Raw genomic sequence first — 27186 nt, forward strand, 5'->3', positions numbered from 1 at the left:
CACAACCTTAGACTGACTAACAAATCTGCATGTGCTTTAACACAAGAAAGCAACTAGGTGCCACGTTATAGTTATTGGTCAGTAAAATAAAAACAGCTTGTGAAAGCTTGTCAGCTTTAGCATCTGGGGTTTAAACCTTTACAGGGACAAGTGAGGAATTTTGCATGGACTAGTGAGAGCTTTAAAGATGCGTTTCTGTATGTGTAGTGTTCCTTTAAGGGGAAAAAACGGTGTATTTAGACGATGACTCCACCCACAGGAGAAGAGGAAAGACAGACCTCTTTTCAAGAACAACATTTTTGTGAAACCAATCACGGGTATATTTTACAACTCCTTTGTATCCCATTATTTATACTTCACAAAGCAGTGTGAAGTGATATTAAGCTGTGTGCAGCTACAGTACACTGTATGTTTTGGGAAGTAATTGCAGACTTATCTGTCTGAAAATCTATCTGTGGTTTCATAATGCCAAAGTCCAGAGCAGTCCTGGCAGGGATAATGGATGATGACAATATTTTCATATAATTTAAACGGACATCAGACTGAAAGACTTTTATTTTCAGAATAAACTATTTCAGCTACTTGCTCATGTTTCTAGCTCTCATTTAGAGGCTCTGAGACTAAAGTCACCTCCCACCGTTACTATGTAAGTGGAGACCTGCAGAGAGAAAAGCACATCAGTTGCCCCTGCAGTCTAGTTCATCATGTAGAAATCCACTGACATATGTAAGCATCGGAATATGGAACGTGAGTAAAACATTTGAAGGCTAGCATGGCCACAGGCTTCTGTAAACAGTAAAAGCTACTCTGCTACTCCTTGTTTTCTCTTCTGCGTCACCCACCTTTCCCGCGGCATCTGGAGGAGCACTTTTCTGAAGCAGGAGATTGGCCACCTCAATCTTCCCGTATTTCGCTGCCACGTGTAATGGAGTGAACCCTTTCTGTAAGGACAGACCCAAAACAACCCCCATGAGAGCCTACCAGCCACAAGGAACAACACAAAACAGACTAATGCAGAGATAATATAAATACAGCATTATTTCACAATCTTCTTTATGTCAGGCTTCTCGAAGTCATGCTGCAATAATGTAACGCAGCAACCCTAGCCAAAAGCAACCAGATAAATGAGCAGTGCTGGACAATAGCATTCACTCCCATTGTGCTATACAGCCCTACGGCCTGTTTTGATTTGGCAGTAAATTATCACCTCTTAATAAAGAGAAGGCGTGTAAGGGAGCCTAACAAAGCAGAGATCAGTGAGAAATGTGACTCCTCCCACGGTAGCTTAAGTGCCAGGGTTTCATTGCATTAAAAAACGGCAACCAGATTCATGCACTAGCTCGGCCTTATTAAGAAATGTTGGCTGAGCAAGACATAAACACGGGCAATATCAACATGCGGTACGCTCCAAGACTTGACAGTTTATGTTCTCAATTGCTTTAGCCTTTCTAGAAATAGATACCGAGGTCAACCAATCATTGGCTTTGACCTTGGCGTACACTGGGCCTCCTCATCATGGGAAGAGGCCTGCAGTATGAGGTCATGTTTACACATGGAATACATTACAGATCAATCTGCCTCTCGCAGCTGATTCCCAGCCGGCCTGGTTAATGTAACGCTGGAGGGGAGGGCATGCCTTCACGGTGGGAGGATGAGAGGAGGAGGAGGGGGCACACGGTGCTAAAACAGCAGGCCTGGCCCTTCTCCTCTCCCGGGCAATAACGCGCAGCAGGGGCTCGACTATTGTCTCCACCGCGGTGACGTCATCCGCACCGACGGCCTTCTGTGCTCTTTTAATGAGCTCCTTCTGAGGGTGTGTGTGTGTGTATGTGAGTGTGTGCATGTGTGCTTGTGTCTGTGTGTGTGCATGCATCTGTGTGTGTGTGTTTGTGTCTGAGAGGGAGTGTTTGGCAGTGTGTGCGTGTGCTTGTGTATGTGCGTATGTTTGTGAGTGTGTGTTTGTGTGCGTGAGTGTGTGTGTATGTGAGAGGGAGTGTGTGTGTGTGTTTATGTGTGTGAGTGTGCGTTTATGTGAGAGGGAGTGTGTGCGTGTGTGAGTGTGTATAGTTGTATAATTTTATTTGTGTCCTTTATTGTCACTTTGGTATGTCGACATGAATAAAAGTATGAAAATGAATGTGTGTGTGCTTGCGAGTGCATATAGTTGTGTATTTTGGCATGAATATCAGTGAGTACTGCTATGTGGGTGGTTGACATTAATCTGTGCCTCAGGCAAGGGTCACCTTACAGGAGTCCACTGCTGCAGACTACTGCCAGACTACCGCTCAGGCCACTGCACACTCAGATACCAAACACGTGCGCACACACACAACCACGGAGACACACTGTTCCAGCAACCCTCCCACAGTGAGTTCACCCTTCTAACATACCGGTCTTTGTTCTGTGGCCACTATCCTCACCTATTTCATTCATACACACATCTAATAAATAACTTCTCTTTGAAATGGTTCGTCTTCATGAGGCATCATACTGTGGATATCCTTTTATGGATAGGTGAGCTTTTCCCTTCTTCACACATAAATGCCAAATCTGTCTCAAACATTTTCTATTTTCTGCTACTCTTGAAAGATGGAAAACAGGGCACTAGGAACAAAGTAATCTGAACAGGAACAACAGCCACGTACCAGCAGGGTGTCTCACACCATTGCTGTTAAAAAATGGCTATGTTGCATTTTTTTCGGAGAGTAGAATAAATTTTCTGAATAATTAGGCTAGTTTGAGCACCTGAGGCTTCCGAAGTGATTTTCTCTTCTGTAAGGGTTAGAAGAATTTAATTAACGTCTGAAATTTCTTTTGTGGAGGAGCGTCTCTCACACTCGCCCCCCCAACACCCCCACAGATAACTGTGCCCCCTGGCCACAAGACTTCCCGGGGGAGGGTAGGGGGGCTCGTATCCAGACTGAGAGTTTCCGGGGGGGGCGGGGGACGAGGACGCTCGGCTGACCTTGGTGGTGACGGAGAGCGAGGCTCCGTGGTCCAGCAGCACAGAGGCCACGTCCTCGTGCCCCTCGCGGGCCGCCAGGTGCAGGGCGGTGTACCCCGAGGTGGTGGCGGCGTCGGGGGACGAGCCGTGCAGCAGCAGCTGCTGCACGATGTCGGGCTTCCCCAGCCTGCTGGAGATGTGCAGCGGGGTCTGGTCGTCCTGCGGTCAGCGAGGCACAGACAGGGAGAGAAGCGTCTGTCAGCACCCCGACACGGCCCACCGCTCCGCATAGTTCACACACAGACGTATTTACATTACCGATACTGCACCCATCTGCGCTGTAACGGAAATCTTCACAAAGTCCGTAAACATTCCAGCATTCAAAGGAACACTTGTAAAACTTGACATTTTTCCTGTAACTAACTGTAGCGGGTATGCTAGCAAAGTTAGCAAACATTTACACAAAAGTTGGAAGTGAATTTATAAATGAGGTCACAACTGCCATTCCTGCATAAATACATATAAATGTGAATCTAGTACAGAATACATTACATTGAAAAAAGTTTTTTTCATTCAGTTCACTGACTATTTGTTCACAACACAAGCAAGTGATGTACAGTATGCTTCTATAATAGAAAAGTGCCGTTGACCCACTGCAGTAAATGTAATGGAAGTGCTTCACCAGTTTGTAAAGTTATAGACTGGGCTAATATCGCTTCATTTAGTGCTGCCGTACCTTAGCCTTGGCCTCCACCCTGGCCCCGTTCTGCACCAGGTACTTCACCACGTCGGCTTGCCCTGCCCTGGCCGCCATGTGGAGTGCGGTCTCTCCCCTCTGGAACACAGAAAGAGAGGTTCTGGAAAGGTACAAATGGGCTACAACACAGACCCTTTGTTCCTGCGAGCCATTCATCAAGTCCGGCCCCTCTCTCCATACTGTCTGCCTGCTTTGTTATGACTGTTGGAATGAGAGGCAGAGCCCTGGCCTCGCTACAACAAAGCTGAAGTCATGTTTCTACGGCAACAACAGCAGAGCCGTTAAGTCCCACCAGCGACTAAACGCTCTGGAAAGCGCATGATTACGGTGATACTTTAGAGCGGGCTGGGAATCCTCTGTAATTACTATTGTGAGCTGAGCCCGAGATGAGATGCAACAAAACACAAAAAGTGTGATCCTGTCATTACCAAAAAAGGGTTGACTGTACCAAGGGGGGAGAGTTAAACAAAATGTTCAAACGTGGGAGTTGGTACTTGTCTAGTTTGAGGGAGGAATTAGCCCCAGGGGGTAATGCTGTGACACTCCATCCAGTTTCTTGTTTTGACATTATGAAATGGTTTGTATCTCACTGCAAAAAGGCTGTCGTGAGTTTTAGTCTTTTAGTAATGAGACTTAAAATCTTATTTGTTTCTCTCAATTAGAAAATGTTAGCTTGTTTTAAGTTTAACTTTTTGCTTGACAAGTGAAACTGTCTCATCTCATTGGCAATCTATTTAGCCATTTTTAGCAAAAAAGTAAAAAAAAAAAGTATTTTTCTAAATATAACACTAAAATGCTTGTTAAGATTTATATAGTTTATTACATTTCCAGTGCTGTCTGGAGTTGGAAGCAGACACCAAGAAACAAAAAAAGACAACTCACCACGTTGGTTGCGTCATTGGCAATCTATTTAGCCATATTTAGCAAAAAAGTCAAAAAAATAAGTATTTTTCTAAATATAACACTAAAATGCTTGTTAAGATTTATATATTTTATTACATTTCCAGTGCTGTCTGGAGTTGGAAGCAGACACCAAGAAACAAAAAAAGACAACTCACCACGTTGGTTGCGTTTGGCGAAGCTCCGTGGTTCATCAACTGAGTCACAATGTTTTCGTGCCCCATAAAAGCGGCAACATGGATTGGTGTCAGTCCCGACTGCCAAAGAGCCACAAACAGTCACTTACGATGTGTGGGAAACACCACCTCACAGCCAAAACACTGCCTTCCACCATAGCCTTAATAATAGACGACCATGAAAAATAAACACATTAATTGCGCATCACACTTCCCGGGATGCTTTGAGGGAAGCGTTGCACGGGGTTAGCGATCCTGGAGGTGCGCAGCGAGATGCTAAAGACACTCTGGGAACCCGGTGCCTACCTCAGTCACAGCCTGGATCGATGCTCCATGCTTCAACAGCAGCTCCATCACTCTGATGCGGTTCTTCTTGCAGGCGATGTGGAGCGGCGTGAATCCATTCTAAAAATACAAAAAACACGCACTGCACGTCAGATATTTCTGGCACCGTCGCCTGTACTGTACTAGTGGGCCCCTGGAACATGGGCCGCTTCGTCTGCCAGTCCGGATAACCAAATAAACATGTGTGGACTTAGCAAAGCGCTGCTTTGTGTGGAGCTACACAGTGTGTCCCCGTGCAGCGCACTCTCCAAGCTTTGGCACAGCCATGTTTCTTCTCCGCTTTCTTTGTTTCTTCCCAATTTTTTTCCAGTTTTTTTCAGTGTACTTCTGAGACACGCCCATATTGTTCCAATTAGTAAAAACCATGACAGTATACCCCTCGCTCTCCGCCAAACCAGTCTTTTTATTAACCGTTTCGCTTCTGCCAATGTCGAGAGAAGTACGGAGACGGAGTCATGCCTCGCCGTTTCACTGACCTTGTGTTTAAAACAGGTTTTAACACTTGTGTATGAATGTCCACTCTTTTTAGTAAGGGGAAGCTAATCCCAGGGACCGTGTGCAAAGGTTAAAAACAGACATGAGAACCCCTCAGTATGGAAGGGGGATCACCTCAGACTGGATAAAAAAAGCCCTGTGAACATATCAGTACAGAAGGTCTTTCATCTGTGACGATAAAAGATATACTCGACGACTCCAGTTCAGAAGGGCTGTCCACCCAGGGAGGATAAGAAAAGACTTGAGAATCCCTCAGAACAGAATAGCTCTCACATCGGCAAGCATAACATAAACTGGAGGAGCCCTAAGTACAGAAATAGTGTAAGCCCAGCTGAAGGCTCTCGTGTCCCACTCACCAGGGCTTTGGCGTTGGGGTTGGCCTTCTTGTCCACGATGACCTTGGCCACCTTGTAGTGGCCGCAGTGGGCGGCGACGTGCAGCGCGGTCAGGTAGTCGTTGGTGACGTCGTCCACGGGAACGTCGTGGTGCAGCAGGAGCTGGACGCAGTTCAGGTGATCGCCCTGAGTGGCCATGTGCAGGGGAGACAGCCCGTTCTGCAGAGCACAGACACCAGATTACACTAAATTATACACCGTCCGTTCTGCTGAACCTGTCATTAGGATATTTTCCAGCCAGGGAATGGAAAACAAGAACTATTGACGACAGAGTCCATGAGGTCAAAATAAGTTCAGATAAAAAACAGCAGAAATACGTATAATTATGCATATAATGTCATGCTCATTTACATGACTTCAGTCTGCCCACTGTAGAAAATGATAGTAACTGGATATAGCATGAGCAATTCAAAGTCATTTCACATTCACATACACTTAAAAACTGTTCTGCAGATGTGTCTTTGAAGACAGATCTCATGTCACACATTATAAAGGTCATGACACATACAGTAATGGAAAATCCTGTCACAGCCTTGTTTACTGACATATTGAAGAGCCACTCCAGTAATTTTGTAAATTCTTCAAAATGATATCAGGGGCTTTGACAAGGCAATCAAAACAGCTTTCACCAATTTGATAAATATAGAAAGCGCTTGCCCTAAATCAGCTTCAGAACAGCTATGTCATTATTCATTTTTATAAAACCGGACGTTTCGATCCTGGATGCTGATTGGTTGAGACTGAATTCTACAGTGATTGTAAATCTGATACTGTGTCCTGCCTAACTCCCCTGTAGAATTTAATGTATCCTTGATACAGCACAGCATCTTATTCTATATTGCTTAAATATAAATACTCAGTGATAGCACACAAGAGCAAGTGTCTGACATTAATTGTATTGAGTTAGTGGGGTCGCTCAAACGTGGAAATGGACGACATCTGATGTTATAGAGGGGAAGCCTATTAAATTCGCATGAGTCACCCATCCCTGTGGCAGATAATGATAACTCTCTCCAGTACAATGACCTCTGCAAATTCAGCTTTGCCTTCTGAAAAACACTGAAAAGAGTCAACTCGAGTATGACTCATCTGAAAGGGACAGAGGAAGGGACCTGCGTCTGTGAGGTGAGGTAGGCTGGTATGACAGGTCGCTAACGCTAACAGTCATTACAACAGCACTCACTTTGGCCATGAACACAAGGCCAGTGCGCAGTGGTGTGGCCAATTCCTAACAGAGGGGTTTGTTTTTCATGGACATTGTTACTTCACTGGTTTGGTTTGGTTTTTTCTTCATGTTAGTCAGGGAGTTTTTCCTTGCCACTGTCGCCCTTGGCTTGCTCTGTGGGGGGTTTCAGGCGTGAGCTGATTATAAAGCTGCTTTGTAACAATCTTGCATTGTAAAAGGCGCTGTACAAATAAAATTGAATTGAATTGAATTAAAGGGGCTGCATTTTTTAACACTGTATGTGGTCTGATGAAGACCTTGCCAATGGACTATCTGAGACAGCTTCTTAATTGAGAATGTTCCAACCTCTTTATGTCAGCGTGCCCAGTCTTACACCATGCAGTAATGTACCGTACCTTGGTTTTGGACAGAATGGGGGCTCCACGGTCCAGCAGCATCTCTACCACTTGTTCGTGACCACTCCTGGCACCACAGTGTAAAGGGGTCAGTCCATCCTGCAGGCCAAAAGCCGTCAACAGCAGGTCAAAGAACGGTCAATAGCAGCATGGGCACATTATACTATCTGAGGAGAAAAATCCATAGGCTTGCACCCAGTAAAATGCTCATAATGTACACATTCTGTGGCGTCAGAACCATACAAAGGTATTGCACATTACCTCCACTGTCTCATTATCGGGTTGACTGTAAACACCTTTATCAAGCCATATAAATGGAGAGGCATTAACGGATTAAGAAAAGGCTTATTGTGCTCCCTTATGATGCCGAGTTTAATTTGTTATGATAGAAGCCTTCCATTGCTTTCTTAAGGGCTTGTCGGGATTGAGGTTTTATGAAAAAAATCAATCTTATGCACATCTACCAACATGATGCTGCCAAGTAATAAGATAACTTGCTTACTCACTTTCAATATACTTTGTGTCATGAAAAATTGCTCAATGTAACTGAAATCTAATAATCTTTCTCTTTGCAAACAGTAATAATGAAAAACTAAATTACAAAAATACATCAGAGCAGCAAGCTTTCCTGAACTTTAGCATTTAGATGCTAAATCAGTGCCAAAATCTGAGCAGCAGAAGAGCCCACTCCATACATGGACATTTTGTGCGATACTTTCCGAATTGTATCTGAAATTTGTATAGCATTCATTGCATAGCTACACATAATTGATGATGTCTCTCACTCTGGAGTTAAGCCTCGACTAAAGCCTGATTCACGCTTCGTCCAGCAGCCACCGTACGGAGGGGCCATAGAGTGGTTCTGGAGATGGAGCAAAAATGGAGACTCGACAAAAAAAGGATCTGTATGCTGTGCTCCGTACTGATCCGAATTGAGAAACAAATCTATGTTATAGTCTCTGTGGCACGCACTGCTGACCAGAACAAACTGAAACTAATTGGAACTATGAAAGGCAACCATCGTACGGAGTCTCCGGGCAGTACGGTGGCCTACAGTCCATCCATACGGAGTCTCTGGGCAGTACTGTAGCCTACAGCCCATCCATACGGAGTCTCTGGGCAGTACTGTAGCCTACAGCCCATCCATACAGAGTCTCTGAGCAGTACTGTAGTCTACAGCCCATCCATACGGAGTGTCTGAGCAGTACTGTAGCCTACAGCCCATCCATACAGAGTCTCTGAGCAGTACTGTAGTCTACAGCCCATCCATACGGAGTCTCTGAGCAGTACTGTAGCCTACAGCCCATCCATACGGAGTCTCTGGGCAGTACTGTAGCCTACAGCCCATCCATACAAAGTCTCTGAGCAGTACTGTAGTCTACAGCCCATCCATACGGAGTCTCTGGGCAGTACTGTAGCCTACAGCCCATCCATACGGAGTCTCTGGGCAGTACTGTAGCCTACAGCCCATCCATACGGAGTCTCTGGGCAGTACTGTAGCCTACAGCCCATCCATACGGAGTCTCTGGGCAGTACTGTAGCCTACAGCCCATCCATACAGAGGCTGCTTGGTCAAGAATGAATCAGGCTTCAGACGATTCACTTCCCAGGCAGGCCTTAAAATTATCCACACCAAAGCCATGGCTCGTGGTTGTAATCACAGTTTACTTAAGGAAATATCGTCCGGCATGTCCGTGCCTGTTTTACATTATTTGTGCAGAGCTGGCAGGGCTAGCTTTTGTATGGCAACACGTTGCAGGAAATAACAGATCCAAGCGAACGTTCTCCACAGTGCGAGTTTAATTTAGCACCAGCACATGGTGTGTTTCAGAGGCACGGCGGGGTCTCACCTTGGTTCTGGCATCGATTTTCGCTCCTCGCTCCAACAACAGTCTGACCATGTTGCTGTTTCCTCTTTTTGAGGCGACATGCAAGGGTGTGATGTCATTCTGCAAAAGTCAAAAGTGCGGCGTTAAGATATGAATATTTAAGGCATCCTCCGTTTTTCAATATTGATTCAGTCTGACTATTTTCATCTGTATAATTATCTAGTGCTATTGACCCAATTGCAGCTATTTTAATATCAATGAAACTAATAATCTAGTAAACCCTGAAAAGACTCTGGTGTATCTAAAATCCTTACATAATGCAATATATTAATGTACACAATGAGATGTGAAAGAGGTTGAATTGATACTTCTTACTATTCAACTCCCACATACTCTAGATGTGTTATGATCCCAGAAATACAGCCCTGCATCTACTCATTACAGTTCCAGCTGTCTCATTCATTCCTGTGCCATCAACAGCAAACACGCAACAAGGTAATGCCAACCATCAAAACCAGCAATTATTATTAAAGGAGGGTATGTTTGCTTGACTTACGGTTTTTATGTCAAAATATAATTACCATTTAAAAGAAGGCCATGACTTCAATATCCATTCCAAGTAAAACACAGTAAATCAGTATTTTGTTTTACTTTAGTTCGGAAATGTTTGACTGAATCAAAGCAGGGAAACAGAATTGAGTAACAGCACCCTCTAGTGTAAACTTTCCATATTCACCTGCCACAGTACTGCTACACTGTATGTACTTCCAATACTTTGTTTTTCCTGGCTTTACAGCCATTAACACGCAGACAAACAGCTGCTACCTGATCTCTTTGTAAAGGTGTATTCCAGTGTAGTCACTGACATGGACAGACAATACGTTTTCAAAGCACTTAAAGGTGTCGTATTAAGTCATCATTATTAACAGTATTACATGAGGCTTTGTGTTATGTGTCCCCAACAGAGTATGGAAGGAAACTAGCAAGATCTACTCCATGAAGAAAAGGAACAATCTTTCATGGATGTGAAGGAACAAGACATTTAATCTTCAAAATCCCTCCTTCTCCCTCCCCCCCACCCCCCTGGGAGCACAACTGCCAGGGGGATTCTCTCTGGCACCATGTTCCAGTCCAAGAAAGGCCGGGCCCGCCACTCATATTTCATGGCCTAGCGTAAGGTATACCCCCAGCGCATTCTTCAGCTCCGCTGGAGCTGTTGGCCAGGGCCTGGAGTGTCCTGACACCCCCCGCCAGCCAGGGCTGTTCCTCTGAACTGCGGGCCTGCGTTCCATCATAATCCACGCGCTCGCATTTCACACGCTGCGGGGACAAGCAGAAGGGCCTGCCAGTCACCGCGGGCCCGTGTGTGTGAGTGATGTGTGCGTGAGTGTGTGTGAACGATGTGTGTGTGTGTGAGGGAGTGTGTGTGTGCGATGTGTGTGTGTGTGAGTGAGTGAGTGTGTGTGTGCGATGTGTGTGTGTGTGAGTGAGTGTGTGTGAGTGATGTGCATGTGAGCGATGTGTGTGTGAGCGAAGTGTGTGTGAGTATGTGTGAGCGATGTGTGAGTGATTTGTGGGTGAAAAATGTGTGTGTGTGAGCGAGAGTATGTGGGTGAGTGTTTGTGCAATGCGTGTGTGAGTGATGTGTGTGTGAGCGATATGTGTATGAGCAATGTGTGTGCAATGTGTGTGTGAGTGAGTGTGTGTGTGATGTGGGCGTGGGCGAGTGTGCGTGTGTTCCCCGCCGAAAAAAAACAGCTCAAGCTAGTTTTTGAAACAGCTGGTTGTCCGGTTCAGACAAGCTCCATACTCAACATGGTTTGGCCAGCTCAAGCTATGTTTTGAAACAGCTGGTAGCTAGTCCTTTCAGGCTGGTCATAGCTGGATTTTACACCAGGGTTAGCATGCATGCTTGTGAGGGCCTCTGCTAAGACTGCGCTAGCCTGTACACTGACCACAGCTACGAGGGCCTTCTCACACCCTCTGTGTGTGTAATGTCTTCACAGGGGAGGAAGACCAAGTTTCTCAGATGTCAGACAGAAAGAAGCCATTTTGCCTCCAGCTATGTGCACAGTGCTAATGATCCAGAGAATGTGTGGGGCATGCAAGATGGTGCTTTTTTAGTTACACAAGGACTGAATGGAGATACACCCGTGGGAAAAAAGTGTACCCAAAGTATACTATTTTATATAATAGCTCAAGCTAGGTTTTGAAACAGCTGGTAGGTGGTTAACCAGATAATCCCAGCTCCATACTCAGCATGGTTTGACCGGCTCAGGCTTTGAAAGCTTTTTTCAAGTTTTGAAATGGATGGTAGCCGGTAATTTCAAGCCGATCAAGCTGGATTTTACACCAGGGAGAAAACTTTAAGTATAATCATTATTGGCATTTGGCAGACGCTCTCATCCAGAGCGAGGTACAGTTGATTAGACTAAGCAGGAGACAATCCTAAGGGTTAAGGGCCTTGCTTAAGGGCCCAACAGCTGTGCAGATCTTACTGTGGCCACACTGGGATTAGAACCACCAACCTTGCGTGTCCCAGTCATTTACCTTAACCACTACGCTACAGGCCGCCCCGGCGTTTATATCAAGAATGCAAACTATATGATTTTTTCACATGGGCAGCATTTTCCTCTGTGGAGGGGGAGGGCTGGAGGAGGTGGCTGGGGAGACTGGTTTTCGAGGAGGCGCAGCACGGGGTGTGTGGTCACCCCCAGGGCGTGTGTGGGAAACAGCCGGCCTTACCCGGGCCTTGAAGTCCACCGCCGCGCCGCGGTTCAGCAGCAGCGTGGCCACGTTGATGTTGCCGTAGTGAGCGGCGATGTGAAGCGGGGTGAAGCCACTCTGTCCCGGGGGGAGAGAAAAAACACAGCCACAGTCAGCCACAGGGGGCGCTCACGAGGAGGACACCAGGTTAGCACGTGTGCAATGGGTGCAAGCTTCTATGCTTCAGGAGACAGTGCAGCACAAGCCAGAACCCCCGCCCAGGCACCGGTGAACCATGTTAGTACAGACTGAAGGAGCTTCGAATCTGTTAAGCGCAGGGTTCACAAGGGCTTCCTGGAGTCGACAGGAGTGCAGAGTGAGGATCATTCACGTGTGAGAACGGAGGGATTCTGCTCCAGCTTTATTTGGACCAATAGTAAAGCAGAGCTTCTTTGAAACAGGAAGCCTTTCACTACTCTAGCCATAGCAAAGAGGAAATCATGGTACCATAGTTCAGGTTTGCACAGCAAAAACCAAAAAATAAGTCAATCTCAACAAGTATTTATATTAAGTCTTATATTTAGATTTATACTCTCATGCCATTTATTACAAAAATATTGCCAATGAGGTGAGAGTTTGACTCATTTCAAGATTTGCCAATGGGGAAAGAACATCACTTATCAAGCAAACAGGAACCTAAAACAAGCCGATATGTTCTACATGAGAGGAAGAAGTCGAGTTACAAGACTAAAACTCTTGTTAAGACAGGATTTTTTGTACTGTGCAGAAAAAAAAGATCTGTACACACTGATCTGTAACCATGATTATGCAACTTAATTAAATTAGGGACAATGTGCAATGTGATATAAGTAATAATACAATAATGAATTTGGAATAATCAATTTTCCTCTAGGTTCCTTTGAAATGCACAACATGCCATCTTGACATATAGGTGGTCACGTTGTTCATCTTGCTTATGGGGAGTGAGTGTGACAGACTCATTATTACATACTTTAGCTGCAGATTAATTACTGATATTCAGGTCCTGTAATGTTATTGAGAAACCCAAAGTTAGAACAAGGACATAGTTTAACTTTGACATTAATAGAATAAATTGCTTTAAATGGAACCTATTGTAAGTGCAGCTTTCTCCGTTTCCCAGAGATTTGTATGGGTTACTGATGTTAGTGTGTAAAATGTTATCTGGTGATCCATATGGGCTACTAATAGTGTTTAGAGATCACCAGGACAAGGAAGACAATGACTGCCCCAATGTGAACCTTTCAGGCCTTCAGATACTATAACGCAATAATCCCTTACGGTATCTAAGTCATCTTATCCCCTCATTATATGAATTATATTTATATACATATCTGGACCAAGCCAGATTTGAAAGGAAGTATCGCTTTTATGAACCACTGGAGCACAGGGCCCGTATGTTCATGTCTGCAAATGAGGGGAGTAATCTACAGTAACTGAAAAGAGCAGCAAGAATTTAGAATTTATTTCCCCATGACCAACTGTTATTTATTTACTAAAATAGAAAATATCATGCATAATTGCAATGACACACAGTGCCCCCAAGCCTTCTATGAAGACTTTCATCTACAAATGCCAGAGCTTTTTACAGCCATTCTGCCTGTCGACAGAAATATGTAAAATAAACCGCGTTTGGAGCAGGACTACAGATTGTGCAGTCATTAGGAGCCCTTGTCTTCCGCCGACACCTGCGAGGGTAAGTGTCATGCACAAGCCTGAGGATCCAGGCCCAAAGGCAGACCAGTGACTAGCAGACAAGCTTCTCTGCAGCTGGGCAGCCAGGTTCCTCTGTACCGTGTAGTGGTCCTCAGTCCTGGTCCTGAAGAGCCGCAGTGTGTGCCGGGTTTACTCAGCACTCAATTGGGTCATTTAACACAGTTAATGACAGTTAACTAACCTGGTTTATTGGGTCTGAATTGGTTGGTGATATTAAGGCGAAAACAAAAACCAGCACACACTGCGGCTCTCCAGGACCAGGCGTGAGGACCGCTGCTGTAGTACCTTACTACAGTGCCACCTCACCACTGCCCTCTGCTGGTGGGAACAGTTGGTCACAGGCTTCGATGGTCCCCACACCACCCAACATGCACATCATGCGAAGTCAAGCCACGATGTGATGTCACTCGGTATTTTAGGGATTACTGTGCTTTTCATTTTGGTACAGGAAGCCTAGCCTTCAGCTGCAGATCTCCTCAGTTCATAGTCCAGATTCAACATGACCACAAGTGTCCTTTACCCTCGCCTCTGAGTCAAGATTTTAAGCAAGCGTAACATTTTTATATTTAAAGTTTTTCAGAATTAATTTCACAGACCGCCAAGCTCACATATCTCGAAGCAGTAGGGCATCAAATAAAATAAAAAAACACTTGCTTAAAATCAATACTCAAAAGATGCCAAGGAAAAAGCATATTGCGGTTAGACTGAACCTGGACCTTGGTCAGAAATACATGCTACATTTTCCCAGTTAAAAGCACAAGTCTAGCAAAAAAACTAAAGGTAAATAAAAGGGAATGCATAAATAGAGGATAGAGATGATGCAGCAGCAGCAGTAGCAGCAGCACTAGGCTATGGGAGTGTGCAGTGTTCAGAGTAGAGTATGCATATATAATACCTCTGTCGTTCTATTCACCATCATCTATGGGTGCACAACCACCAGCCGAGGGAAGAGAGAATGGACTGTTAGTGGACACAATGTCACAATGGAAGCTCCAAGCTATAGGATGTCGACATGGTAGGAGGAGTCGTGAGAATAAAACAGAAAAAACAGCACAGCTCAACTGGATGGTGCCTTCTGTTTAGATAACATTACGAGGATTGGTTCATCCAGAGGTACTCAATAGTTTCACGGTTCATCTCTGGGAATATTAAAATAATTTCCACTACCTGCACTGTGTGATGTCAACAGGGTTACACAAGAATTGCTGCAGTTGGAAAATTGCATTTGTGTTTTCCGAATGCAAACTATGCTGCCATCTAGGGATTGAATTACAGCTAATTTCATCATTCTTTCAAGTACACCCAGCTGTGGATCTGTCACATAGCTGTGCGTGTGGAGCAGTGCCATTATAACGTCGATTTAGACTATTACGTTTTGGTATAAATCCCTGGTATATTATCACATCACATATATATCAGCTTTCATCTAGGTATAAAGTTTTTGTGTAAAGTTAATGACATAATTGATTTGTGTTCAATAAGAGGATGTTAATTGAACATTGTAATGTAATGCGACAGAATAAAATACTGAAACATTCCTTTTTAATGAATTTGGCTGTATCCACCATATACTACATATTACCATCCAGCACCATCAAGTTAATTAAACCCAACCGAAAAACAAATCCCTGCCCGTATAGAGGGTGTATGATGCGGGGAGTGGGGCGGGGGTCGCACCTTCGACTCCACATCCGCGTTGTGGTCGTTCTGCAGGAGCAGCGCGGCCGCCTTGGTGTCGTCCTTGCGGGCGGCGATGTGGAGCGCAGGCAGCCGCACCTTGCCCTTGGTGTCGTTCTCCAGCAGCAGGGACACCACCTGGTCATGCCCCTGCTGCAACGCCACCGCCAGGGGGGTGAAGCCGTCCTGCCGGGGAGAGGGAGCGCCACATAGCGCGGTTAGCACACAAGCTAATCACAACACCCGTTTACCACCCGCTACACTTACTGTGCAATGTCTGTGGTGTTGTACCTTAGTGAGTACCACATCCAGCCTGGTGGAATTGCAGAGCTTATATCTCACTTACAGTACGCGAGCAGAACAATGCACAATACCAACTTCCGCCAGGGCATGGAAGCCGAAGTACAGAAAAAAAGGATAACGAGATTTCAAAGGACGAAAAATACAAATGTCAACATTGTACATAATGAGTATTTTTAGAACCCGAGTTCCATACTGTGCATCCATTGTTTTGCAGCAGGCCAGACCTCTTTTCCAGCATTCCTCAGCCTATTAAGTTTGATTATGGAAGTAGTGCAGCCTGAACTAAATTATCCTTGGGATTGGAATGTGACATTTTAAATATTAGGCAAATATCGAATTGCCTTAACTGTTTAACTGGCATAACTAACATCTTCAAACTCCTCTATTCCATTCAATGTTTTTGTACATTTGAAAATGTAGCGGCAATCACACACTGAAGACTATTTACCACAGCCGCGTAACCTAAAGGGCAATTCAATGAGAGAACATCAAAATGATTTTCATCATGAATTATCACAGGTTGGGGAAAAATCGAGTCTAAGAAATAGCACAGTATCAGCAAATACTATGTCAGCGGTCTTTGTTCTCTTTATTAGATCGGTAATATTAACGCTCGTTTTTCTGCATTACAACCAATGACGTCTCTCGCTCATCTTTTTGATCTTTTTCATGCCACGGGACTGTATTTTTATTAGAAGCCTGCCCATGAAACATAAATTATTAACCAGCGGGAGTTGCTTCAAACATGGATATATATTCCCTATCATACATAATTCAGGCTGGCGGAGCTCGGGCTGCACAGTGGTCTCGTATATTCTCAAGGACGGCTCCCGAATAGCCGCCGCGCCTGCAGGGCGAGCTAGGCTCTGACGCACGGAAAAACTGAGGTTTCCGTTACAGCCCGGTAACGGTGTAAATCGCGCCAAGCGTTTTTGTTGTCAAGAAAATTCTACTCTTATATGGAGATCCAAAAGGTCACTTCACTTCGAAAGAAGATGTCCGTGCCCCTGCACTCACTGCCCTCAGACACGGGATAAAGAGCAACGTTTATCCGGGTTTGACTACACTAACACTGGAGAAAAGCAGGGTGTCTAGCAGGTGAATATCCTCTCTAGGTGGCTGTGTGAAAACACCTCCCTTAGGACATTTCTCTTCTTCATGCCTAGAATGTTCTGCCTTGCCACACCTGGCGTGCCCAGACAATCATTAACGTGTCAACCCCAAACAGATGTTAGAATTTTTGCATTCCCTCAGTGACAGTCAGTCCTACAAGCTCCTATATTCTTCAGCAAAGTCAATACTAGTCAACCCACTGAACAGAGATCCACGTAGTTATGTACTGAATATAATAATTGCTTCAAATATTGCATGGCCAAGCTGAAATCCACATTCTTTATCAGATTAAAAATGAACGTATGATATAGGCATACACAATTAATTGCAATTAATTGCAAGCTAAAGTGAATAGGCTACTGTAATCAATATCTAGATAATCCGACAGTTTATACATAGGCCTAACCCAGCATGATTAATATATAGTTTAATACACATTGGCTGACAGGATTTTTGTCTCTACTTAAATTAGCTTTTTTTAAAAGTTGTTTTTAAACTATGAGATTAATGTGACATAGAAATACACCACAAATCTTTTTTGATAACAACATTTTTGAAGTTTTGTTGAACCTAAATGTTTCATTGAAAACATCACTATTTCTGTGTTTTCTTCATACAAAGCAATTTGTGCAAGAAACCTTTATTAATTTCAGTCTCTTTGCTTTCACAATTTTCAGTTGTAGAGTGAACCAACAGAACTGGACAGCAGATGCAGAGCGATATGATGCTACAGAGGGAACAGCTTGCCAAATGGGGTGAGGGGGTGACATTTCATATCTGAACTGTTCTGGCCTACTAGGTGCTATTTTCAAACGGAAAATACAGGTTTTAGTATAAAACATATATTTGGACCCAAGACCAACAGAAAATTGATTTGTTTTGGCCTGTCCCTGACCTGCTTCATAATGTAAAAACCTACATCAAGTCCGAGTACAACCTGTTTTAAAATGCAGCTTTGAATGTGTCCCCAGTTCATGATTCTGCCACAGACATTATGGTGGCTTGTTGATGGAACAGCTCTCTGTTATTCAGGTTGTCAACAGTGGTTATGTTTCAAGGCTTCAGGGCATGTTTATAGATGCAATTTATCACTGGAAAGAACCCAGACTTCAGAAGGCACCGAGGGCCTTTCAATCAGAAAATGAAGCCCAGAGAAAACTGAGAAAAGAAGTCAAATGCAACAAACGTGTTGTTGACTATAACGCATGCTTGAGACTGGCTGACTGAGCACAATGTAAAATGGCCACCCTGCACTGTAGTCCAGCAGGGTCAGCAGGGCAGTAGGACAGAGAGCTGCTCACCTCAGTGGCGATACTCTGGCTGGCGTTGTTGTCCAGGAGATACCGGACCACCTCCAGGTGGTTCTCCTGGGCAGCCATGTACAGCGGCGTGAAGCCATTCTACAGAGAGAGAGAGCAGGACACGTCATTTCACCCCACTCACATCTCACATACCTCAGTGTGCATGCAGCGCTGTATGGGCCCTCTCTGTATTATATATATATATATATATATACTGTAGGGAAAATGCTGGGAAAATGTCAATAATAGAAAAAACCCTGAATTGTCATAATAATCAGATGTACCCATTTGATGACCTATGAGTAAAATAGTGTTCATCATAAAATTGTAACACTGGCAATTATACGTACACACACACACACACACACACACACACACACACACACACACACAAATATGGTGGTACAGACAGTACTATGCAGGGCATTGCTGTTAATCACATTTTGCACCTGCTTCTATTACCATTTCATAAAGACAAATTAAACACAAAGCAAGTAGGTTGTCCCATGAGATCTCTCCAGGAGCAAAACCATTAGCTATATTGCATGCACATATTACACCATTAGGACACACATTTACTTTCTCCCCTTCTAAATTTGAGCACTAAATAAGGACGTATATCATGTGTAACAGAGTAAAACACTATGTATAAGCCATACTAGTTTCCGCTGACAAAAATCACCCTTGCAGGTTTTGCTGATTCTTCTATCCTTGGCTAAGCGTGTGAGAAAAATGCACAGGGATCCAGTGCTACTGCACTGCTACCCAGTGTGTGACGAGTAAATGCAGTATCATTTCACTCTGCATTCCACCCATCACTGCTACAAGGACATCTCCACAAATGCTTCATCCCCTAAATGCTTAAGTACTGAAGATTCAGACAAGACTGAGACGAAAACAAAACAAGACAAAAATACACTCGCAGGCTTGAAAACTTTAAATGCAGCCATGACACATTCCCATGGGAGAATCCAATTTGGGTATTTTCCAGGTGACTCATATTAGATCAAATTAGATTAATCATATTGGATTATCAGCGTGTTTCCTGGGTGAATGATATAAACAAGATGGGAACAGCACCCGCAGTACAGCGAATGTGATCAGTTCAGTGCTGACATTATAACAGAAGGAATTTAGGGCCCGGCCAGACCCAGACTATCCCCGCAGGCAGCCTGTGCAGTTATGAGAACTCTGTGCATATTCATAAACATGTGGAGCAATTAGCTCAAGAGCCGCGGGCCTGAGAAGACAAAGCTAGCGCATTAGCATGCTGCAGCCTTCGAATATGATGCATCAGGCAATTACAGAGATACAATTAGAGGGTTTCTGAATACAAGTTTCTAATTAAAAAAACACAAGGGCCCTCCTGGTCAATGTGAGGTGAGTATCCCACAGCACACCTCTTCGAGTGGAGTCTACTCTTATTTTTATTACTTGGTTACTAAGTTTCTCAGACAATTCATTTCCATTTTAAATATGCGCAAGTCATAGTGTCTGTCTTGACACTTTTTCAATATATTTTAGAAAGAAAGATAGTGAAGAAAAACAAGTCAGACATACATACGCAATGTAAAAAAAACACATATACCCGTATGTATATTTCTATTAGTGTTAGTCTTACACGAGGCTGAGGGAGTTTATCACCGATATGTGTAATTTAAAATCATCACGAGGCTTCAGTATTCCAGCACGTATTGAGTGTACTGGTGAGTCATGAGTCTACTCGTGTGCTGTAAGTGCAAGTGCTGACTGTGGCTGAAAGCTGAACAGCTGTATATACAGTTCAGTACTAAGCCATGCTGTTACCCAGGGCAGGGTGGGTTTCATGCGGTAGGATTTAACCCGCTTTAATGTACAAGGGAAACTCCTCTGTGGGATCGGATGCCTGCAATCTCCCAGCACCAGCTGGGCATGAGAAGCACACACTGTAGGCCTCACATGCAGACTGTGGAGTGAAAGCAAATGGTGGCTGGCGGCTCATGCTTCAGAGATCTATAAGAGCTGGCACTTACCGGTTTCATGGATTCCTATGGGAGCAGCTTAGTGGCATATGAAGCCAGTTCATGGAGGCTGCCATTCGCCTGTGCACATCTGCAATTTGCACCTGAGTATGTGCATTGATGCCTTTTTGGCACCAGAGTGCACAGCATACCACTAAACAACGGGATGAGTACGGTTAAAAAAAATATTATATCTTCTTCTGGCAGCTCAGAAGAAAATCAGTCCCTTGAGGGTTAATAAACTGCAGTACCTCCAGTAACCAGTGGTGTCTTTGATGGAATATCAATCCCTGGTCCCCTGTACCATGGGAACACTTGTGTTAGACATTTGTGTTAGTCAAGGAAGTAAAATCCTTCTCTATTTTGCTGGCTTCATTGATTATTTAGCATTTTATAGGATTGTGGAGCTGAATTTATTCAAATCTGCCTTGCTGTGTGTCCAGCTAATTGGTTGTTTTTTTCCGTTTTGGATGAGATTTCTTTGGTTACAAATACTATGAGATTCCCTATAATAGAAACGCAGTCGTTTTATTTGCCATTGGGAAGCTGAGGGTTATATCATGCTGAGGTTTGCACATGCCGTGGTGAAGCTTTTCGATTTGAAGATGTAAACCATACGTCAAATGTGCTAGCAGTGCAGGGAGCTAATGTACTGTACAACCCAGGGGTAGGAGGTTAATTGTACACTTTCCAGTTAGAGGAGGACGATGTTTAGCTCTTCTTGAAACTCTTTGAGGACACATTGTAATAGGAAGGCAATGTCGTATATTCGCTGTTGGAGACGTTTCATTATAATTAGAAGATAATAAGGTTGATGTGTGGGTTTCCAATTTCGTCTGTGAATTGAATTAATTAACTTTTATTTTCAATGTTTCTTTTTCTGGATGACTGGTTTTGCCTACAATGAGAAATTCATCTTGGGAACATTATCAATGTGTGGACTAGAATTTATACAATGCAATGCAATGCACACTGAACAGAGGTGATTTGGTAACCCTGTCACATCCCTGCAAGCTAAAAGCTTGGGAAATTAGGCCATTCTGATTAATAAACGTCATGGAGGATGACTGGAGCAACTGTACTCAGGCGATGGACATTTTTCCAGAACTCCCTAATAACTAACTTTAGGGATAGAATAGCCGGTTGTCAGTGCTTTGGATCTTTTATTCCATTGGTTTGCCTTTCATAAAGGCATTCTGTTGAGGGTAGATTGATTTCTGCATCCAGGTTTTACCTGGTTTTACTGTACTTTCTATCTCTCAGCAGAATGCGGCTGGTGAAACCATGTGCTTGTGTGAAGGTGAAGCAGGCTATAACGGCCCCCTCTATAGCACCTACACTGTTTATTTAAAACCCTGAAATGCACTGCCGAAAGCAGTGTGTGAGTGCGTATGTGTGTGTGTGTGAGTGTGCATGAGCATGACTGTGTGTGTGAGTGTGTGTGTGTGTGTGTGTGTGTGCATGACTGTTTGTGTGAGTGAGTGTGTATGAGAGTGTGTGTGCATGAGCATGACTGTGTGTATGGTTGTGCATGTGTGTGCGTGTGTGTGTGTGCATGAGCATGACTGTGTGTGTGAGTGTGTGAGCTTGCATGTGACTGCCTGTATGGTTGTGCATGTGTGTGTGTGTGTGTGTGCATGACTGTTTGTGTGAGTGAGTGTGTGTGAGAGTGTGTGTGCATGAGCATGACTGTGTGTATGGTTGTGCATGTGTGTGTGTGTGTGTGTGTGCATGAGCATGACTGTGTGTGTGAGTGTGTGAGCTTGCATGTGACTGCCTGTATGGTTGTGTGTGTGTGTGTGTGTGTGTGTGTGCATGAGATGAGCATGACTGTGTGTCTGAGTGTGTGTGCATGCATGCATCGGTCCGTATTGCTGTGTGTGTCTGTGTGTGTGTGTGTGTGTGTGTGTGCGCGCATGATCATGACTGTGTGCCTGAGTGTGTGTGTGTGTGTGTGTGTGTGTGGCCATGAACCCACACAGCCATGTGTTTAGTACTCAGCCATGTCATTGGGAATCCACACACACACACACTCTCTCTCTCTCTCAGGCAGTTTGATTAGTCATGCCAGCCACGTAACAATGCAGTTAGTGATACAGCAGTGCGTGGCGTGATGGTAGTGATATGAGTCTGAGGCGCTGTGCATTCTGGGATGTGTGCCAGAGGTTGGGGGACCACAGGACAAACAGCATTTCCTGTACATCAGCCCCTCCCACACCAGGGGAGGCTGACATACCAGGATTCTCTTCATGGGGGGGGGGGGGGGGGGGGCAGACTATCGCCAACATATTAGCCAATGATAATGTGCTATTTTCAGTGGAGAAATAGGGATGGTACCCTGGGTGGCCAAACTAATTTCAGAGGTGGCCGGTGTCGCCCCAGCCACCCCATCGGACACACCCTTGTCCCACACCTCATGTAAGCACACGTAACATGGAGAACGGAGATGAGTGATGTTAACCTGGAGGACGCGGGTCCTGAAGTGTGTAACGTAGGCCGGTTCTGAAGTGTGTAAGATACGCGGGTTCTGAAGTGTGTAATGTAAGCAGGTTCTGAAGTGTGTAACGTAAGCAGGTTCTGAAGTGTGTAAGATACGTGGGTTCTGAAGTGTGTAACGTATGCAGGTCCTGAAGTGTGTAACGTAAGCAGGTTCTGAAGTGTGTAAGGTACGTGGGTTCTGAAGTGTGTAACGTCTGCAGGTCCTGAAGTGTGTAATGTACGCGGGTTCTGAAGTGTGTAACGTAAGCAGGTCCTGAAGTGTGTAACGTATGCAGGTCCTGAAGTGTGTAACGTAAGCAGGTTCTGAAGTGTGTAACTTATGCGGGTTCTGAAGTGTGTAACGTAAGCAGGTCCTGAAGTGTGTAACGTAAGCAGGTCCTGAAGTGTGTAACGTAAGCAGGTCCTGAAGTGTGTAACCAACGCGGGTCCTGAAGTGTGTAACGTATGCAGGTCCTGAAGTGTGTAACGTAAGCAGGTCCTGAAGTGTGTAACGTAAGCAGGTCCTGAAGTGTGTAACCAACGCGGGTCCTGAAGTGTGTAACGTATGCAGGTCCTGAAGTGTGTAACGTAAGCAGGTCCTGAAGTGTGTAACCTACGCGGGTCCTGAAGTGTGTAACGTAAGCAGGTCCTGAAGTGTGTAACCTACGCGGGTCCTGAAGTGTGTAACGTATGCAGGTCCTGAAGTGTGTAACGTAAGCAGGTCCCGAAGTGTGTAACGTAAGCAGGTCCTGAAATGTGTAATGGACGCGGGTCCTTAAGTGTGTAACGTAAGCAGGTCCTGAAGTGTGTTACGTAAGCAGGTCGTTAAGTGTGTAACGTATGCGGGTCCTGAAATGCGTTATGGACGCGGGGCCTCTTACCTGAGACTGCGCGTTGACGTTGGCTCCGTTGGTCACCAGCTCCTTCACCACGTCCGTCTGTCCGGCGAGCGAGGCTATGTGAAGAGCGGTGTTGCCTTTCTGGATCAACAGAGACATGAGAGGAAGTTGGGTGATGTGTTTTCCACCTGCCTGCCCCCCCGGCCCCTGCGGACCAGCTGGCCTGCGCTCTAAAGCCGGCCTGCACTTCCCATGCCCCCCCTCTATTTATACATCCCTCATTCCGCGCATGTTTACGACTATAAAACTATTTAGCACTCTGTATTTTTTAATAAGGGCTCAGTGCATTCGAATCCACAGGCATTTGCAGACGCATGCATGTTTTGTGTGACCACGCGACTCTCTCTCTCTCAGCTTTACTATTTCCGCTGCAAGAAGTGTCTTAACAAGCATTTCATTATTGAAATAAGCATCTAAAAATTTTTCTCTCAAGTCGAAAATATTTGCTTTTTTATGTTAATGTTTGCCTGACAAGTGATATTTTCTTATTCCATTGGCAAATCTCGACATGAGTAAAACCGTTTTGCCCCATTGGCAATATTTCCATCTTATTTAGCAAAAAAGTTAAATAAATAAGATTTTAAGTCTCAATATAAGATATAAAATGTTTGTTATGCTTTGTTTTTTGCTGTGTTGAAATAGTGTGCTATGTGCCTCAGGAAGATACTGTATATGGTGACCTGGTATAACAAGGATTCAGAAAAACAAAATGTCTCCATACAGCACAGACCTCATCCTGACTGCATTCATTTCACCCACTCTAATCTTTACCGCCCAGCCTCCAGTGCGTTTCTTTATGGTCCTCTCTTGCCTTCCCACCACCGTTAAACCCATTGCTTACATTTAACAATGCCACCCAGTGACATCTTCCACCCCCCTCTACCACCCACATTTCAGTATGGTGCAGAGATAGTGGGTGGGTTGAGTATTAGGGTTCGAATTTTGAGTTTGCAAGGTGTGGTTAAAACAAGTAAGAGTCAGAAAAGTAAAACCAGTTAAAAAAACCTGCATTCTGAGAGGGGACAATGCATGCAGAGTGTTTTTACATAAACTGAGATTCTTCCACCTCCATATCATCTCCATTTCCATAATAGGATTACACAGACAGTGTTCTTAAACAGATGCGCAATTCTGTTCTGTGAAACAGACGAATGCATAAAATCTATATATACATATAATCTGTTTACATACACATAATATTCCACAACCTAAACATTGTGCATTTTCTTGGCAGCTACTCTTATACAGAGCAGCTTATACATATTAAATATCGCACATTATATCGCTGAGCATGTACTGAAGCAAAATGTCCTAAGCACGTAGCTCAAGGACCACTGCTAATCCCCAACCTGGGAACCAAGCCAGGCACCTGCTTCAGGTGGGCTCGTGATGTGTAATTATACAGGCGTACGTATGTACCCAGACATGTGTGAATGTGAGTAATGACCGGTCTCAGTTTTAACATGTGAAAATGTGTGTGCGAGCCCACCGTGGGCTAGGTTTACAGTGCGCTCTATTAATCTCCCTCAGCAGCGATGTGACTTTTGCGATTCCCCTGACGCAGCAGAGACTCGCCCGGGCAGCTGAGCGGGGCTCCTCCGGGGTCCATGCCGTTATGCGTGCTGACATTACGGAGGCATCTGGCAGGGCCCGCCCCCTGAGGAATTGGGTTTCTCTCGCCGCGCCCCTACGGAGCTCGGAGCCGCTCCGGTTAAGGAGGAAGGGGGGGGGCTCACCTTGGTCGCCGCGTCCACGTTGGCCCCCAGCTTTATGAGCTCGATGACTACCTCCACGTGGCCCTCTTTCGAGGCCAGATGCAGAGCGTTCAGCCCATTCTGCGGAGAGAGGAGGAGGAAAATTCTACGGTGCGCACACACAGAGGTTCAAACCAGCAGTAAAGATTCTGAGCTAGCACCACTAGCATTAGCATCCATTTGCTTGGAAATAGTAGTTGTGACCTGATGGTGATGATCAGGTGAAAAATAACATGGTGTGCCAAGTTACTGTATAATGGGATGAATGACAATGGAGATATCAGTTTACAGCACAAGAGAGACATAGAGTAATTGTTAACTTGGGTGTTGGTGCTTATAATGTGGAAATATTCTAAAACATCCCAGCTTGCGTGGGCGATTTGTTTACTAAACCAGTTAAGCAGCATTATAAGCCTGGTGTTTATAATGTGGAATTATTTTCTGTTGAGTTCTTATCTTTATATTTGGTTCTTATCAAGTCTATGATGTTTTGCATCGGTGTTTAGTTTATCTGATGTACATCTCAGTGTCTCTGCATAACATCACTCTAAAACATCCCAGCTTGCATGGGTGATTTTTTTACTAAACCAGTTAGGCAGCCTTCCAGAATAGATCATACAGTCATCCCAAAAGCTGTGCTGGCACACAGCCACAGTGAAAAGTTTTCTCATACGTACCAAATAATAAAAAAGAAAGGCCACAATCTGAATACATAACTTAAAATCCATTTCTGGCAGAAACTGTTTGCTGTGTGTTTTTGTGTGCGCTTCAGGACAGCAGTGTGTCTAAGCGCAGTGGCGGGAAGGTCAGCTGACCTGGTTGCAGATGTTGATGTCGACCCCTGTCTTCAGGTAGTCGAGGGCCTTCTCCAAATTCCCGGCTCGTGCTGCCCTCAGGTAGCTGGCATTGCTGTCAGACTGCAAGACAAAAGGCCCAGTCAGGTCACTCCACCAAAGCACACATTTTCACTCTCCACCAAAAGCCTGCAGTGTCACGCAGACCTGCCAACCTTGAGATTCATAGCTACTCCTTCTCCCCAACAACAGAGCTGGGGAAGAGGAATCCAGACAATGTCAGACAGTACGTAGTATGTGCCTTTAGAGACTTCAAACTACAGCCTCTGCTCTGTAGCCATCAAGTCGCAGAGGCTGATGCCGGGAGATTAGAAATATCCAGTACATACTGATGTGCTTATTGCCATTCTCTCCTAATCGCTCAGCTGCTTTCTCATGTATGGTAAATTAAATTGAGCGTTGATGGAATTTTTGCTTGGACACATGACAAAAGAATCACTCTGTGGCTGAAACTAACATTCACACTGGAGTTAGTTTACCTATATAATCACCATGACTACAGGGGACTGCTGATTGGCAAACATTGTTTTGTTGCAAGGAATTTTAAAAGTAGCCTAGTAACATTTGCCCAAACTGATCAGTCAGTGCTCAGGTTGAATACGGAGGTTGGGATATTAAGGGGGATACCAGATGAGAATGGAATGTGAGTGGTTAAAGGTGTGGACAGAGGAGCTCATACTGTTCTGATGCTAATCTCTCCCCCACACACGCCACAACAGTCTGGCTCTACGCTTGGACCTGAAATTCTTGCTCCTTTTATGATAATAATAATAATAATTTCTTATTTAGCAAAGCAACTTACAGTTGATTTGACTAAGCAGGGGACAATCCCCCCCAGAACAATGCGGGGTTAAGGGCCCTGCTGAGGATCTTATCGTGGCTACACCTTGGCTTGAACCACCACTAGCCCCTTTCCATCATTAT

General features: G+C 44.7%; 1 protein-coding gene across 15 annotated transcripts in view; it reads right to left on the reverse strand.

The window, feature by feature from the left end:
• ank3b (ankyrin 3b) overlaps positions 1-27186 on the reverse strand; it is a 137717-nt gene that overhangs the window by 47123 nt on the left and 63408 nt on the right. For 11 of the 15 annotated variants that reach the window (XM_061226328.1, XM_061226256.1, XM_061226283.1 and 8 more), the window contains exons 2-16: positions 26224-26325; positions 25391-25489; positions 23637-23735; positions 18278-18376; positions 15561-15746; positions 14779-14802; positions 12168-12266; positions 9444-9542; positions 7594-7692; positions 5974-6171; positions 5084-5182; positions 4760-4858; positions 3681-3779; positions 2966-3163; positions 843-941 (exon numbers count right to left, since the gene is read on the reverse strand). In XM_061226328.1, the coding sequence (XP_061082312.1) occupies positions 843-941; positions 2966-3163; positions 3681-3779; positions 4760-4858; positions 5084-5182; positions 5974-6171; positions 7594-7692; positions 9444-9542; positions 12168-12266; positions 14779-14802; positions 15561-15746; positions 18278-18376; positions 23637-23735; positions 25391-25489; positions 26224-26325 (1698 nt within the window). The remainder of the gene's footprint in view (positions 1-842; positions 942-2965; positions 3164-3680; positions 3780-4759; positions 4859-5083; positions 5183-5973; positions 6172-7593; positions 7693-9443; positions 9543-12167; positions 12267-14778; positions 14803-15560; positions 15747-18277; positions 18377-23636; positions 23736-25390; positions 25490-26223; positions 26326-27186) is intronic. The other 4 variants (XM_061226363.1, XM_061226353.1, XM_061226336.1 and 1 more) reach the window with 1 other exon arrangement.

This window comes from Conger conger, chromosome 2 (assembly GCF_963514075.1).
Source record: "Conger conger chromosome 2, fConCon1.1, whole genome shotgun sequence".
NCBI lineage: Eukaryota > Metazoa > Chordata > Actinopteri > Anguilliformes > Congridae > Conger > Conger conger.